The 14,810-nt window shown below is 39.1% G+C and overlaps 1 protein-coding gene across 1 annotated transcript in view; it reads left to right on the top strand.

Annotated features, from left to right (window-relative positions):
* pitpnc1a (phosphatidylinositol transfer protein cytoplasmic 1a) overlaps positions 1-14,810 on the top strand; it is an 82,584-nt gene that overhangs the window by 44,937 nt on the left and 22,837 nt on the right. The window contains exons 2-4 of the mRNA XM_057345683.1: positions 4,587-4,735; positions 13,006-13,094; positions 14,056-14,063. Coding sequence (XP_057201666.1) covers positions 4,587-4,735; positions 13,006-13,094; positions 14,056-14,063 — 246 coding nt within the window. The remainder of the gene's footprint in view (positions 1-4,586; positions 4,736-13,005; positions 13,095-14,055; positions 14,064-14,810) is intronic.

Genomic DNA, 14,810 nt, shown 5'->3' with positions numbered 1-14,810 from the left:
TGTAATATTAAAATTTGTTTGATGATCTGGATCATTTAAGCATGACAAATATGCAACAACAAAAAAAATCAGGAAGGGGAAAATACTTTTTCACAGCACTGTATATTCTCATAATGTATGAAGTATACGATAATGATGGATGATGATGTCTTAAAAGTCTTAACTGTCTTAAAGACGGTAGTTTAAAGCTATGATTTCATGCATGTTTACCTTGAACAGACGCTTACTGAATGCATTCTTCTTTTACAGCAGGGAGGCTGGCTTGTGTCAAGAGGACATACCGCCACCTACTGTCCCTGTGTATTTATATATCTGATCTTATGTTTGACGTCTCATATTTTACTTTTATATATGGAAAACGTCATGCTTCGCTGTAGCGTTAAGAGAACGGGTTTAGGTTGCAACCATTTGACGTCACGGATTTTGACGCCAAAAATGGTGGCCTCCAGAGTAAAAATATTTCTTTTATTTAACATTTATAAAGTTATTAAATATATTAAGCCATACATCGCTCTATACCTAAGATTCCTTTTAACATATTCGTGACTTCATCACATAGTTTTAATACTGCGTTCAAGACACCTCAGTAGTGGGATATTTCCCACCACAAACGCAATAGTAACGTCTGGAGTTACTACCATTAAAAGTTTTTAGTAACATTAATGTTACTAATGATTTAGTAGCATTAAAACATTACAAGTATCTTTTAACATTGAAAGAGCACTGTTCCATTAATTATTTCCGGGTTGAAGGGGTAATTATTTAATTTCCGAGAGTGCGTGAAGGCAGAAAAAGTTGCAACTTCAGACCCGTTTTGATTTTACTCTCTGAACATTACAAACAGCTTATTGCCCAATAAAGCCATTGTCATTTACATATTTTCTGTTTCTGTTGTCAGTTCTGTTTTATTACTGTTTTATTATCTGTATTATTATTGATAAGACACATCATCTGATAAAATCACCACACACACCTTAAAGAGCGGAAGCCAGGGCATTAGCATTACCCTTTACGCTTTTTTGGCTAAAGGTTGTAGGCTTTCCATTTAACGTCTTTGGCATTTCTCCCTGCCGTCTGCCACTCACTCACAGACAAGTTTTCTGCACCAGGAAAAGCGAGACCTCGCGCAAGCGGGGCACTACTGACGACATTTTCCCACTGAATGAACGGTTTATCCAAAATGGGAATGGAGTGCGTCACTGTAGTCATGGTGAGGAGGATTTTTGGCGTGGTGGCCCGCCAAATGAATATGAATATGAATGTTTTTTAATTTATGTTTATGACAACAAAAAGTGCTTTTAACAAGTCCCATCAATGTAAAACTTGGTATCAATAGGCCTACTTTTTGGATATTCCAGCACGTTAACAAAACCGTGACAGCGCCGATAACCGTGATAATACCTTTCACTATAACCATGATGTGAAATGTTCATTTCGTTACATCTCTAGGGGAAATGTTAAGTGAAAGCTACTAACATTGTTATTCATTTCTGAGTTAAAGATTTATCCAGTGGCTTGTGTTGTGTCACTATGGACAGATGAGTGTTTGAGAACAATTGAGAGACTTTGGCATAACAACATGATCCAGGCCAGCTTCACCGTTGTACAGAGATGCAAATCGACAGTACCGTGACAACAGGAGATCAGAACATAATAGAGATTTGAGGTTGACTTGGGCCAGTATGCAACCAATCGCATCCCAGGCAAGAGGCACTAGCTCTTTTCTCCAAGCATATGGGGCACGCGAAGCCCTCTGCACTCGTGATTGAAGTCTTTCTTTAGTGCACCCGAGAGAGCTTTTTCACTATCAACAAAACCACAGTTTTCTCTCGCCGGCACAATGAGGGCAGCCCTCAAGAGCTCTCAAAGAGCAGACTGACAGCAGAATCTAATGACCGGCCATTAAGTAACTCTATTCCCCCGAAACACAGTCTCTCTCAAGGTAACACAGCAATGCTGTGAGTGAAACGAGAGCCGCACTCGAAAGAGCGAAAAAACAGCCAAGTTTGCAATCGAAGAAGATTGAGCGGTTGCTTAGGGGATGTGTAAAGCGCTCCTCGCCACGTCCCCGCCTCATTTATTTATTTTGTAAGGCCTGGTTTCGCTCTGCACTTTTTAATGTGCCTCTCATGCAGTCTGTCCGTCCCATCGAGTCTCTGCGCGCCTGACCGTCACACATAAAGTGAAAGTGGGGAATTATGAATTATTCACACCACTTGAACCTCCAACCCCCCCAAGCCTATCTGCTGTACTTCTGTCTCTTTTACTGCTGCTTTAATTGGCTTCCAGAGGATAACAATGAGGACAATATATCATTAATCAAACAAAGAGCCGGCGTTTTCTGAAACGCTCAGATGATTGGAGAAGGTGAAGGTGAACTTGGAGCGCTTTACGGGAGAGTGGATGTTGAACATGATAAGCGTTGTGTGCTGTCCCGCTTGTCGGAGCGTTTGAACTATCATTCTTTTCTGGGAGTTTAATGTTATTTGGGAAAAGTGAGGCAGTTAATGTACTATAATAGGATATTGTTGGTTAAACGCAGTATATCTCGGTTATGTCGTTCTTTTGTCAAAGGTTAATGTGCAGATACAAGGGCATTACTTATCCTCCTGTAGGGTCATTTTTCTCATATATGATCCAGTATTCATAAACTTCTGTGATGTAAAAATCTGTGACGTCAAATGGTTGCAACCTAAACCCGTTCTTTAAACGCTACAGTGAAGCACACACGTTTTCCATATATAACAGAAAAATATGAGACGTCAAACATAAGATCAGATATATAAATACACAGGGACAGTAGGTGGCGGTATGTCCTCTCGACACAAGCCAGCCTGCCAGCCGTAAAAGAAGAATTTCAGTATTAGACGTCTGTTCAAGGTGAGCGTGCATTAAATCATAGCTTTAAACTACCGTCTTTAAGACAATTTAAGACTTTTTAAGACATCAGCATCCACCATAATCGTATACTTTATACATTATGAGAATATACTGATAAACACAATAATGAGATGCTTGCGGTTGGGTTATTTATTCTGTATTAGAGCACACGTGAATATTAGCCCCCGTCAGCTAATGACAGAGAGAGAGAGAAGACAATAACGTTAGGCTACTGAGGTAAATCAACATCAAAAAGTCAAAATCTGGATAAAATGCATTTTATAACGCCTAAAAACATCGGGTATATATTAAATTTGCAATGATTTTGGTTATTAATATATGTTATTATTTTTATATATTTTTTATCATAAAGTACCTTATATTTACTGAATCACTGATTAGTGTGTCTGTGTTCAGTTTGGCTGCCTGTGCGTGCAACCATTTTAGGTCATCTAAAAAGAACATGGCGGCCTCCTTAGGTTAAAACGAGTTTTACATTTAGGGTTTTTTCAAGAAATGAAAATATGTGATGTGTTTCTAACGACAAATGCTAGTAGTGTAAGGCTATTACAACGTATTAAGCCATACATATCTCTATACCCTGGGTTCCTTTAAACACAATATCAGTAATCATGGTTGTCAATGTCAGGCTTATTGCCAAAACCGGTATGCGAAACCCCTAAAATATATTTATTTATACCCAAACCATGTCGTTACATCCCTATCTGCAAACCAATAGAATCAGTTATGTTTGCGGTTTCGTTTGGCCTAGAAAGTGCACATTACATGTTTAAGTTGAAAATGAATCTGAATGTTTCACTGAAAAACGTAAATACAGCTGTTTGAAATCAAGTTTATGGTCTTGCATGATGTTTGTGGGCAATCGTGTACAGTGTGTTTAAATACATGTGTGTCTGTGTGTGTGGTCTTGTTTGTCTTATGGGAGCCAAACCTGAGGTCCACCTACATTGTGGGGACCAGCCAGCAGCCCCCAAAGGGCAAAAAGGTTTCATTGAGGCTCGGGTGTAGCGGTGTGATTAAGGGTTAGGATATAGAAAATACTATTAGAATAGGATAAAAACAAAGTCCCCACAAACATACCAAAACAAACCTCTGTGTGCTCCATTACAGAAATAGTGAGAGCTTTTGTGAAGCTAGTGTGCATTTCAAAAGTCACACTTCTGCAAACACCGTGCGGGTTAGTCAGAGACAGGCGTGATATATTCGTTTGAAACGCAGAGCTTTCTGTAGAACACTTTGTCCGCGTAGATATATTTATCGCGACTAAGAATAGCAAGACAAACACACAGAGTCGGCTTGAAAGCTTTGAAATGGGAAATACATCACGTCTTACCCATATAGAAATATAACAGGATTAGCCACAGGGCCATAGTCATATGAAGCTTTTATAGATGTTCTGGCTCGATAAAGATCTCTGCATTTCTCCCGTGTGGAGGGTTTGAGATGCTGAGGGTTTGACGGGTCCCTGTAACCTGTTCTGTTCACACAGATAAGCAGCGTTCACATCTGTCATACGTTCAAACAGTTCATGTGTTCGCTGACGGGAGCAGTATCGCAGGACTGTGTATGAATTGTGTATGGCTGCTGGTGCAAAAAATCGTTTCTACACTAGTGGGTATGATGAAGTGTGTCAGGGTGAATGCTTAATACTGTGGTTGTGACTGTGTTCTGGTCTGTGTCTCTAGTACAGGATCGGTCAGCTGTACATGATCAGCAAGCACAGCCACGAGCAGAGCGAGAGAGGAGAGGGTGTGGAGGTGGTGCAGAACACACCTTATGAAGACCCCACGTACGGCCCAGGCCAGTTCACTGAGAAACGCATTTATCTCAACAAGTGAGTATAGCAACTGATCGTCTGTCTCGAAGCTTCTCTTGAGTTGCTTTGGTAAACTCAAGATGTTTGATTTATTTTCTGATAAAACTCTGTCAACACATGTCTCGCACTCACTGGTCTCAGACTGGTTTTATCTGGTTTAACTGGTCAGGCTGGAAGATCAGCTGACACGCCGACTCAAACCAGCTGAAAACCAGCTTGACCAGGCTGGAAGTTTGGCCAGCTTGGATAAACCGATCGACTGTTCTTAGCTGGTTTAAGATGGAAGTAGCTGGTTTAAACTGGTCCTCCCAGCCTGGCAAAGCTGGTCAAGCTGGTTTTAGATGGTGGGTCGGCTGATGTTCCATCGTGACCAGTTTAGGCTGGTTTTAGCTGGGGTTTTTTAAAGCAGGAACAATCTATGGTTTAAGTAAGCAATGAGGTAAATTATCGTGAATAAATCTTTGCTAAAGGGCGTTGTTAGGCATGCCGCTTCAGTGATTTATTCACAATATAGCACTAGCCTCAAGTACTTTATTGCTTTTATAAAACGGTAACCAGAAAATACAAATATTAAAGGCAAAAATCTGTATTAATGCAACTTCTATCACTTAAAGCCTTCCTTCTGCTGATCATCTGTGAACAGAAACCGAATAGCTGCATCCCAATTCACATACTATCCATCCTAAATAGTATTCGAAAATAGAATTAGTATTTCCTAAATCATTTGCTGCGTCCGAAATCGCATACTGTGACAGTACATACTGAACTTGAATAAGTACCTACCTATCGGCCGTTAAAACAGTACGTTCTATATAGTATGAGTGGGAGTAGTATGAATACATTTCGGACGTACTGCATCCGCCATGTTTTATGGTCATGTGACCTGTATGCTCTTTGACCGATTAACAACAACCTATACATGAGCGTTGATAAAAACATAATTTAGTCACGAGAAATTCATTTATTGGCACTTACGTTAAAAACGGACGTACGCCTTAAAGTTTTCCGCTATATTTATTTGATTTACTTTTGAAATTTGATCGTCGCTCAGCTCCCGTGGCATCATGGGATAGAGAAGTGTCCATCCGATCCACGCTCACGAATCTCGGCGGAAGTAGTAGACCATCCGGGTATTTCTCGCCTACTGTTTTTTGCATACTGAGGTTTCGGACATAATATTCATGACCAGTGTTGGGTAAGTTACTCTGAAAAAGTAATTAATTACTAGTTACTAATTACATATTCAATAATGTAATTAGATTACTGTACAAATTACTCTCTCCAAAAAGTATTTAATTACTTATTACTAATTACTTTCTATATTCTACATCAACCTTGATGAGTTAAGTGATTCAAGGATAGACATGAAACGGCTCTTTTAATTCATTCAAATAAATAATATAAAACTACATAAAGTAGTATTATTAATTACAAATGTGAGAATTATACATTAAAGCACAGATTTTAAAGTTAGACTTTGAATTTTGATGTCAATTCCACTATTGCACACACATATATTACACGAAGTATTTAGTTTAATTACATCAGAAGTAACTGTAATTATATTACGAAAAAATAAGAGTAATCCCTTACTTTACTTTTTCAAGGGAAAAGTAATTAAATTACAGTAACTAATTACTTAGTAACTAGTTACACCCAGCACTGTTCATGACTCATACTAATTTTCACCTACTGTATAGTATGGAAGTAGGCGATTTTGGACACAGCGATAATATACTGAAATGAGTATTAAAGTACCCGGATGGTCTTCTGTTTCCGGTGAAAATTCGAAGTGTGAATCCATGGACACTTAACGGCTGATAGTACTCACAACTCACCACGAGAGGGCAGAGTTTGGTGATGCTACACTGCATTAATAACATTTAATAAAAGATGCTTTGTTAAATTAATAAATGCAAGTATACAGTAAACATTACATATGAAATAATGAATGAATAAATGCTTAAATGCAAGGAAGAGCTGTATTTTGATGTTCGTGACAGTTAAGGATTATAGTGTTGTCTAGGCAACAATGGCCACTTCCGTTTCGCGTTATTATGTCCCAGTGCGTGCACACAGTTTTGCTACTTACTAAAATGTGTATACTTTCCCTTAACAAAAACAGCACATACTTTATGGGCATAGTATATCCACCTTTTTCTTGACGTCTCCATTGCCGCGAGTGACTTCCTGTTTGACGCACTTCCGTTTTGTATTTGTTACTATGTTAGAGGGCATTTCTGTTAATGGTTGTTAATAACGTTTCTCGAAGAATTTTTGCTGTAAAAGGCTGTCACAACAGCCACAGAAAGCTCAGAAAACCTTACGAACGAGTGTTACCACGTGACACAACAAGAGCGTAAGTAAATAACATTTAAAGACAGCTTGGTCTTAGCACTGACTACTGCATTCTGCACCTCTCAAAAACATCACAACATATTGTTTACTTCGTTATTTATTTTATTTTTATTGCATAGTACATCATTATTAACACATGAAGCATACATCCAAGGCTAAGTGACATTATGATCATTTATTTTTTATATAATTAATTTTTTATAAATAATAAATTTTTATAAGCTTTTGTTGCAGCTTGAGATGTTAAATACAGAAGCACAAACAATTGACTTGGATAATTCATTCGGAAATGCGTTTAAGTAAACATGACGCTTATCGCAGAGTTTTTTAACCAGAGGGAGGGGTTCAAACAGACCAATCACAGCGCTTGCGGTCCGCGTAGCGTTCGTGTTGAGTTGACGCGTTGTTACATTTTTGGAGAGGTGCACGTCAGGCAGAGGGTACACGGCTCTGCGTAGGCTACGGCGTCCTAGCACGAGTATAAACTGAGCTTTAAGCACCAGCCCTATGCGCATACGCAAGGCATAATGGGTAATTTCACACATTGTGAAAAAGGTTGATAGGCGAATTGGGACGCAGCACATGTTTAGTTTACGTTAGGGTGGTTGCTAAGAGAGCATAGTGATACACAGAATCTATTGACCAATCAGAATCAAAGACTAAGCGGAACTAAGCATTTCATAAAGTGCCATAAGCTTCAGAACTGAGCTGAGGTCTGTTCCTCATCTGGCTCTTATGAAAGGTGGTCCTGTAGCTCATCCGATAGCACTGTCAAGGTCGGGGGTTTGATTCTGAAGGACTCCACATACTGAACAAATGTTAACATGTACTGTAAGTCACTGTGAATAAAAGCATTTGACAAATTTACAAAAGTAACTAATAAAGTAATGTTGTTTTATCTGTGAATATTCAAGTCCTCTGTGTTACCTGTGTTCTCTTGCTTTTATAAAGCACATATGAAAGGGTTCTTACATTTGTTTCCATTTCAGGCTCTCCTTGACTTTATAACACGACAGCTTTTACTGAATTGAGCTGTGGTCACTCAAGTATTCCACAGCAAGAATTATTTCAGACATTTATGACAATGTCCAATGGTTTCACTGAAATATACTTTCTGGTAAAAGAAGAAAAATATTCTTTGGTTAAATGATTGTCTTTGTAATCATTCTTGAAAAAAAAAACTTTCCCTGTTGACAGATGTCACATAAGGCGCTTCACCTATTTGTTCATGTTAAAATACTGTAACAGTTTAGTTTCATCAGACTAGTCGGGACCTTTCATGATACAATTCCCAGTTAATAAAGTCATGTCCTAACCTACATCATTGAACATCCTTTCAGTTTATATTAGTGCTGTAGTACTCGAGTCCGGTCTCGAGACGTTTTTTTATGGTCTCGGACTTGTCTTGGACTCGTTGGTATTTGAACTCGGACTTGTCTCGGACTTGGTCATTGGTCTCGCAAATGTTCTAGTCGGTCTCATCCGAGTCCAGCGATATATGTTTTATTTTCTCCTTCAAAACAAAACATTGATAGAGCAATATTCTTGTGATCCGAAAACTAATGATCCGAAAACTGTTGCCGACTCTCGACTCTAGAACGAGAGCTGCACGTGCTCATAAGTTCTCTTTTCACACAGCAGTTCAGTTCAGTTCAGTGTGTGCTGTTGTTGTAATTAAATAACTCCGGTATATTGGTTCAAGTCCGCGGGACTGTCATGCACGCCAGAAAGTGAATAACTGAATTAATTTGTGGATAATATTAAGTGTTTACGGGAGACGCTAAACGGGAACGATTCAGCTGAACTGGTTCGACCGGTTCACTAAAAAGAAAGAACCGGTTCGAATGAATGATTCGTCCGCGGCGCGAACCAGCATCAAATCATTCATCAGGCACGATGTGAGCGAGCAGCGGCATAATACAGATTGGTTTTACAAACCATAATAAATGTATCGACAGTGCGCTTAAAAGGAAACTTTTTGCAACAAAACTTTCCCCGAAACATGTGGGACAACATCCAATTTCGTAAGACACCTGCAAAGGCATCACAAAGAGAGGTAAGTTAATGCCATGTTTCAGAGTTAGCATTGCATTTGAGTATTTTAGAAAGTTTGGAAAGTAGAGCTTAAAGATAAGAATGATCGTATTTTTATTGTAATTGTGATGAACATGTTATTTAAGTAATAAAATGACCTTATTTTATCTGCTTTTTGATCATTACAAACAATAATGAAAATGATTATCATAGAATAGAAGATATGCTGTCTCTTGCATCACATAAATTATCAATAGTTAAGTATGTGGTCTTGTAGTCATGATTTTTTTCTGTCTCTGTCTTGACTGTCTCAATTGGACTCGGTCTTGACTTGGACTCGAACCTCTCTGGACTTGGACTTGACTTGGACTCGAACCTCTTTGGACTTGGACTTGACTTGGACTCGAACCTCTTTGGACTCGGACTTGACTCGGTCTCGACTAGTCCTGGTCTTGGACTTGTCTTGGACTCGACAATGGTGGACTTGACTACAGCCCTACTTTATATACTGCATTCATAAAAGTCCTTGTGTTTGGGTGAAACCACTGCAGCACAGGTCTTCAGTTCTCTCTCACAGAAAGAGCAGAGTCTTGAAATAAACAATAGTTTAGCACCGATCAGTGAGGACATGACCAGAGACCCAAACACTGTACCAAAAATAGCCAGTAAACCACTTCACGGGACACCGTCACTCCCCCGGGATGCTGTCCATTCTGGGCACAGATAAATCAGTGAACTGCAGTCTGGCCTGGAGGGTATATTGAGCTTTATGGGGGTCACCGTCCCTTGACCTTGGATTTCTGATTAAAGGGATACGTCACCCAAAAATGAAAATTCTGTCATCATTTACTCACCTTCGAGTTGTTCCAAATCTGTATAAATGTCTTTGTTCTGATGAACACCGAGAAAGATATTTGGAAGATTGTGTATAACCAGACAGATCTCGCCCCCTATTGACTCCCATAGTAGGAAAAATTACTTTATCATTTTGTTTGTTCTGTTGAACAAAAGACATTTTGAAGAATGTAGGGCAGTAAACAGTTCTGGGGCACTTTTGACTACCATTGTATTTTTCCTACTATGAGAGTCAATGGGGGGCAAAATCTGTCTGGTTATAAGCATTCTTCCAAATATCTTTCTCTGTGTTCATCAGAACAAAGACATTTATACAGATTTGGAACAACTTGGAGGTGAGTAAATGACAGAATTTTCATTTTTGGGTGAAGTATCCCTTTAAGATGTTCCTCGGAGGGTCATGCTTGGCTGTTAGGTGGCCTTGACATTATTTCCAGCCACGTCGGGATTTTCTTCAGCACTGTAATTGACCAACCAAACATAATATAAAAGGCAAGTATATAAAGTATGTAATGCGAGTCATTAAACTACTTAAAATTAAAGAGTAATTCATTGCTTTACTCTCTTCATTGGTAGTGTAATTTTATTACTTTGTAATCCAACACTGATGATTTGTCTTTTATTTAGAGCCATGTTTATGACATATGTAGATTTTGTATGTGCTCACTGTAACCAGTCAGATGTTAAGCCACACCCCCTATGATGATGTCAGACAAATAAACAACCTTTGCAGTAATTATTCTCCCTGTTCCGTTTGATTGTCTCCTGCTATTTAAACGACAGTCAATCATGAAACCTTTTACCTCGGACTGTTGCTGAACTGACCCTAATGAAAAATCATTCCCTGTCTGATCATTCACCCTCCATCTCATGTGAATCAGAGACGATCAGCCGGAGATAAATGAAGACCTGCAGAAGATGAAAGACACGAGAATAAAGGGCGAATATGCAAACATGGAAATTCAGAAGCGGAGCGAGCACAAGAGAATTAAAGAGAGGCTGAAGGAAGGGATAAAATGAGAGCGCGAGGAGGCTGAGATGTGAGTGGGCCGGGAGACGACTGAGCTCCAGCTTTTCTGCTCTATAATTTGAGATTTAACTGTGGGAAGCTGTACCTGCGCTTTCGCCCACAGGCCACCTGCCTTTGCATACACATGAACGCGTTTGCGTCTGTGTCACTTGCGAGCTGTACCTCAGGAATAGATCTAAGTGTAACTTCATTTCACGCTGACGCTGGTTTAAAATACATAGTTTTATCGGTTTTTAATTTGAACATCTGGCAACAAAGCAATCCAACCCAATGTAATATAATCAGCTTATAAAGGTTTATGGAAATCTGAACGCTAGCGTAGACTCGTATCCGAAGAGCCGCTTGCATTTTAAAAGCCCTTAGGATGGGAAAATGTCCCTTCCATTTACATCACAGATGTGCCAAGTCATACGCCAACAGAATCTGCTGGGTCTGCATAAAAATGTTCCTTTAGCACTGGCACTGATCCCAGTTTGAGCCGACTCTGCATCTCTATAAGACACGACAGAGGACGAGAGTGCAGAAGAACTTCATCCCAGTCAGTTTATTAAATCGGGATGCAAATTTATCAAGCTCCTTGAACACGGAATGGATTTATTAGCGGCGTCACAGTGAACCCATCAACAATGAGGTTAAGGATGTACTGCGCAGTTTTGTGTTTCGAGTGGGACAAAACATATTCCGCAATTTAATCAGCCATTAGTTTTAGTTTTGAAAATGGCAACATTTCCACTTTGACATGGTCAATGAACAATCTTGGGATGTAACACACAGCCCATGATACCCAGGGTTCGCAATACAATAGCATTATAATATATGAAACAGTATTTAAAAAAAAAAGATTGATTTCCAAAAGGTTAACTATTTTTTCAATAACATTTATATGTAAAAATATGAATATATGCAACTTGAATAGGTCTGTCGCTATCACTGAAAAATAAAGTAAATAAATAAATAAATCATAAAATAAATCAATTAGAAAAGCTAAACCCTTGGAGGGAATGTCTTAAAAATACATTTTATATATTGATGCAGGTCACGTGTTGCGAACAAACAATAGGAAATCATAGCTCTACAACACTTTTTTTTGCATTGTCGTGTCACAATATTACACCTCTACAACACAAATGTGCCAATTTGTATTTAATTATATTAAATGTACATGATCACTCTTTAGATCTAAAATGACCTGCCCTGTACATTGTAAATAAGAATGTACAGTATATAGGCCTATACTATATGTAGAAAAATGAAGCACTTTTCTAAGGTTCACGCACAGCTATTAATAAATTTATTTATTTATTTATTTATCCATTTAATAAATTGCTTCTGTTTTCTGTCACAGCCATGGCCGGTCAAAATCCCCAAATGTTCCTGGTTTTAAGTGGGACCTTTTAAGAATATGAGACAATGAAATATTACTTGGTTTAAAAAACACCATTAGCTTTAAACTTAGATAGATTGAATTTTGCATTCTCAACTGAAACGAATGCTGGGTTTGTTTATGTAAAACAATAACTTGAAAAGAAAGAACGTCATATTATGGGAAAACGAACAAGAAAATGTGCACCAAAAAGCAGATGAAAACTGTTTTGCACTTCTGCAGCCTGTTTAGTCCCATGAACCGTGCTGAGACACGAGATGGTGTGAGCACAGTTGAAAGATTTCTCAACTCTCTAGTGATTGATTGTCCAGCCCTGTGCTTCCTGTTAGTAGTCCAAGTAGCCGCCCGTCCAGATTCACACCATTCACACAACTGTCTATTAGAGCCGAGGGACTGATTGAAGAGTGTTTTTGCAGCTGCTCTTAAATAGATTGACTTCTGGCAACAGTTCAGAGAACGTGATCTCAGATCAGAGCCAAAAAGCATCTTCCTCCCCTTTCTCACTGCAGTGTTTAGTCGGTCATTACCACTGTTGCTGCAGTCAGAGGGACAAGACCGCTTGGCACTCACAAAATGAGCCGGCACGTTATGTTCTCTCTACTTATCGGTTCCTTTTCTCTCTTTCAGCAAGCTGCCCAGCTGGGCCAGAGCTGTGGTGCCCAAAATCTTCTATGTGACGGAGAAAGCGTGGAATTATTACCCTTACACCATCACGGGTAACTACAGCTGCATGGATGTGCAACACTGCCAAAGCTGGCTGCTGTTACACTACATTCATGCCAATTTGTGTGCGTCCTCAGATGTTTGCCGTCGTGTGAATGAAACTGAATTGTGTCCCATATGTAAAACTGATTTAGGTCAAATATTGACAAACCCAACCATTGGGTTAAATTAGCCTAGAAAATGTCCGTATTTGACCCAAGCATGGGTTGCAATCTCCAATCAGTGGTTAGAGCATGGCGCTGGCAACGCCAAGGTCATGGGTTCGATCCCAGGGGATTGCACATACTGCAATGTAAGTCGCTTTGGATAAAAGAGTCTGCCAAATGCATAAATGTAAATTTACAGATCCTGTTCTGTTCAGTCTTCTTGGAAAGTACATGAATATGTATTCCTGTAGGGCGATTTACGCACCACTATGGAGATATTTCATTAAATTTAATTGGCTCTCCAAACAAGTTAATTTATTCTGTACAAAAAAGCATATTAATATTTCTGTTTCTTAATCTATTTCTTTCACCATCATACTTGTATGAATACGTCCACGTTAAAAATGTCTGATTTTAAACCTTTAGTAATGTTCATGACTTGTATTGAACCCAGACCATTGCGTTATGCAAGCTGTTCGTGTACAAACATCCAATAAACGTCTTAAAGAGCAGATTCCACATCTTAAATGACAAATATAGCTGCTAAATGCAATTTAGGGCATGAGGCACATGCTTTCAAAAGAAGACCAGAACCCGGTATACAGTTTCATTCACATGTGCACATACAGAAGTTAAACCTCATTTGCTCTTGGAATCCTGAAGGTCCTGCTGTGATTCAATGTGTGACTAAGCCAAGTTAATTGCGTAGACCATGACCTTTAACATGAAGTCTCTCTCTCTCTCTCTCTCTCTCTCTCTCTCTCTCTCTCTCGCTCTCTCTCTGTCCACCCCCACAACTGGCTCTCAGAGTACACGGTGAGTATTTTTTTCTGTTGGTTGTTTTTTCTGCATATACAGTATGGTTGAAACCGGAATGGACTTGAACCGAAATGTCACTGACATTGAAATAATGGAGCTCTTGTAGTCTTTGATGGGCTAATTGAATGTGTTAATGGCATTAGAGGCTCGGCAGGCTGTTCAGCGCTGATAATGTTTTTCAGCTCCCCTCCCACTGAGAGCACCAACCCCCCCCCCCCCCCCCCATGATGCACAATTCTGCGTTTGTCATTTATTGAGATGTGCACGCTGGGTCATTACATTGTGTGCATGCTTGACAAATGTGTGTATGGTATTAAACCCAAGAATATACTTCACACAACGCCGAGGTGAATGGAGGTGCATTGCAAGCATGCCTTTCCGTTGTACATACAAACTTGTGTTCTTATGTTAGTGTTTTGGTAACAAACTTCAAATAGATTTAACTGCACGAGTCTTTATTAATATAGATAGCTGATAACATGTTTATGAGCTCTAATGGTAACACTTTAAAATAAGGTCGTATTTGTTAACATTAGTAAATGCGTTAGCTACCATGCACTACTGAACAATGTAGTTTGTCAGGATTTATTCATCTTTTTTAATGCCAATGGGCAATTCCATGCAAAGTTTTTACCAAGGGTTTTAACTGCTGATAGCACAGATGTCAACATTTGGTGGTTCAAATACCCAAGTGCAGTTTTTAAAGCATTTGGTTTTTTTATTTTCAGTGCATGATTTTCCATC

Source organism: Triplophysa rosa, linkage group LG11 (genome assembly GCF_024868665.1).
Source record: "Triplophysa rosa linkage group LG11, Trosa_1v2, whole genome shotgun sequence".
NCBI classification, from domain to species: Eukaryota; Metazoa; Chordata; class Actinopteri; order Cypriniformes; family Nemacheilidae; genus Triplophysa; species Triplophysa rosa.
The sequence above is the reverse complement of the archived record's forward strand: the minus strand, read 5'-3'. Positions and strand labels throughout refer to the sequence as shown.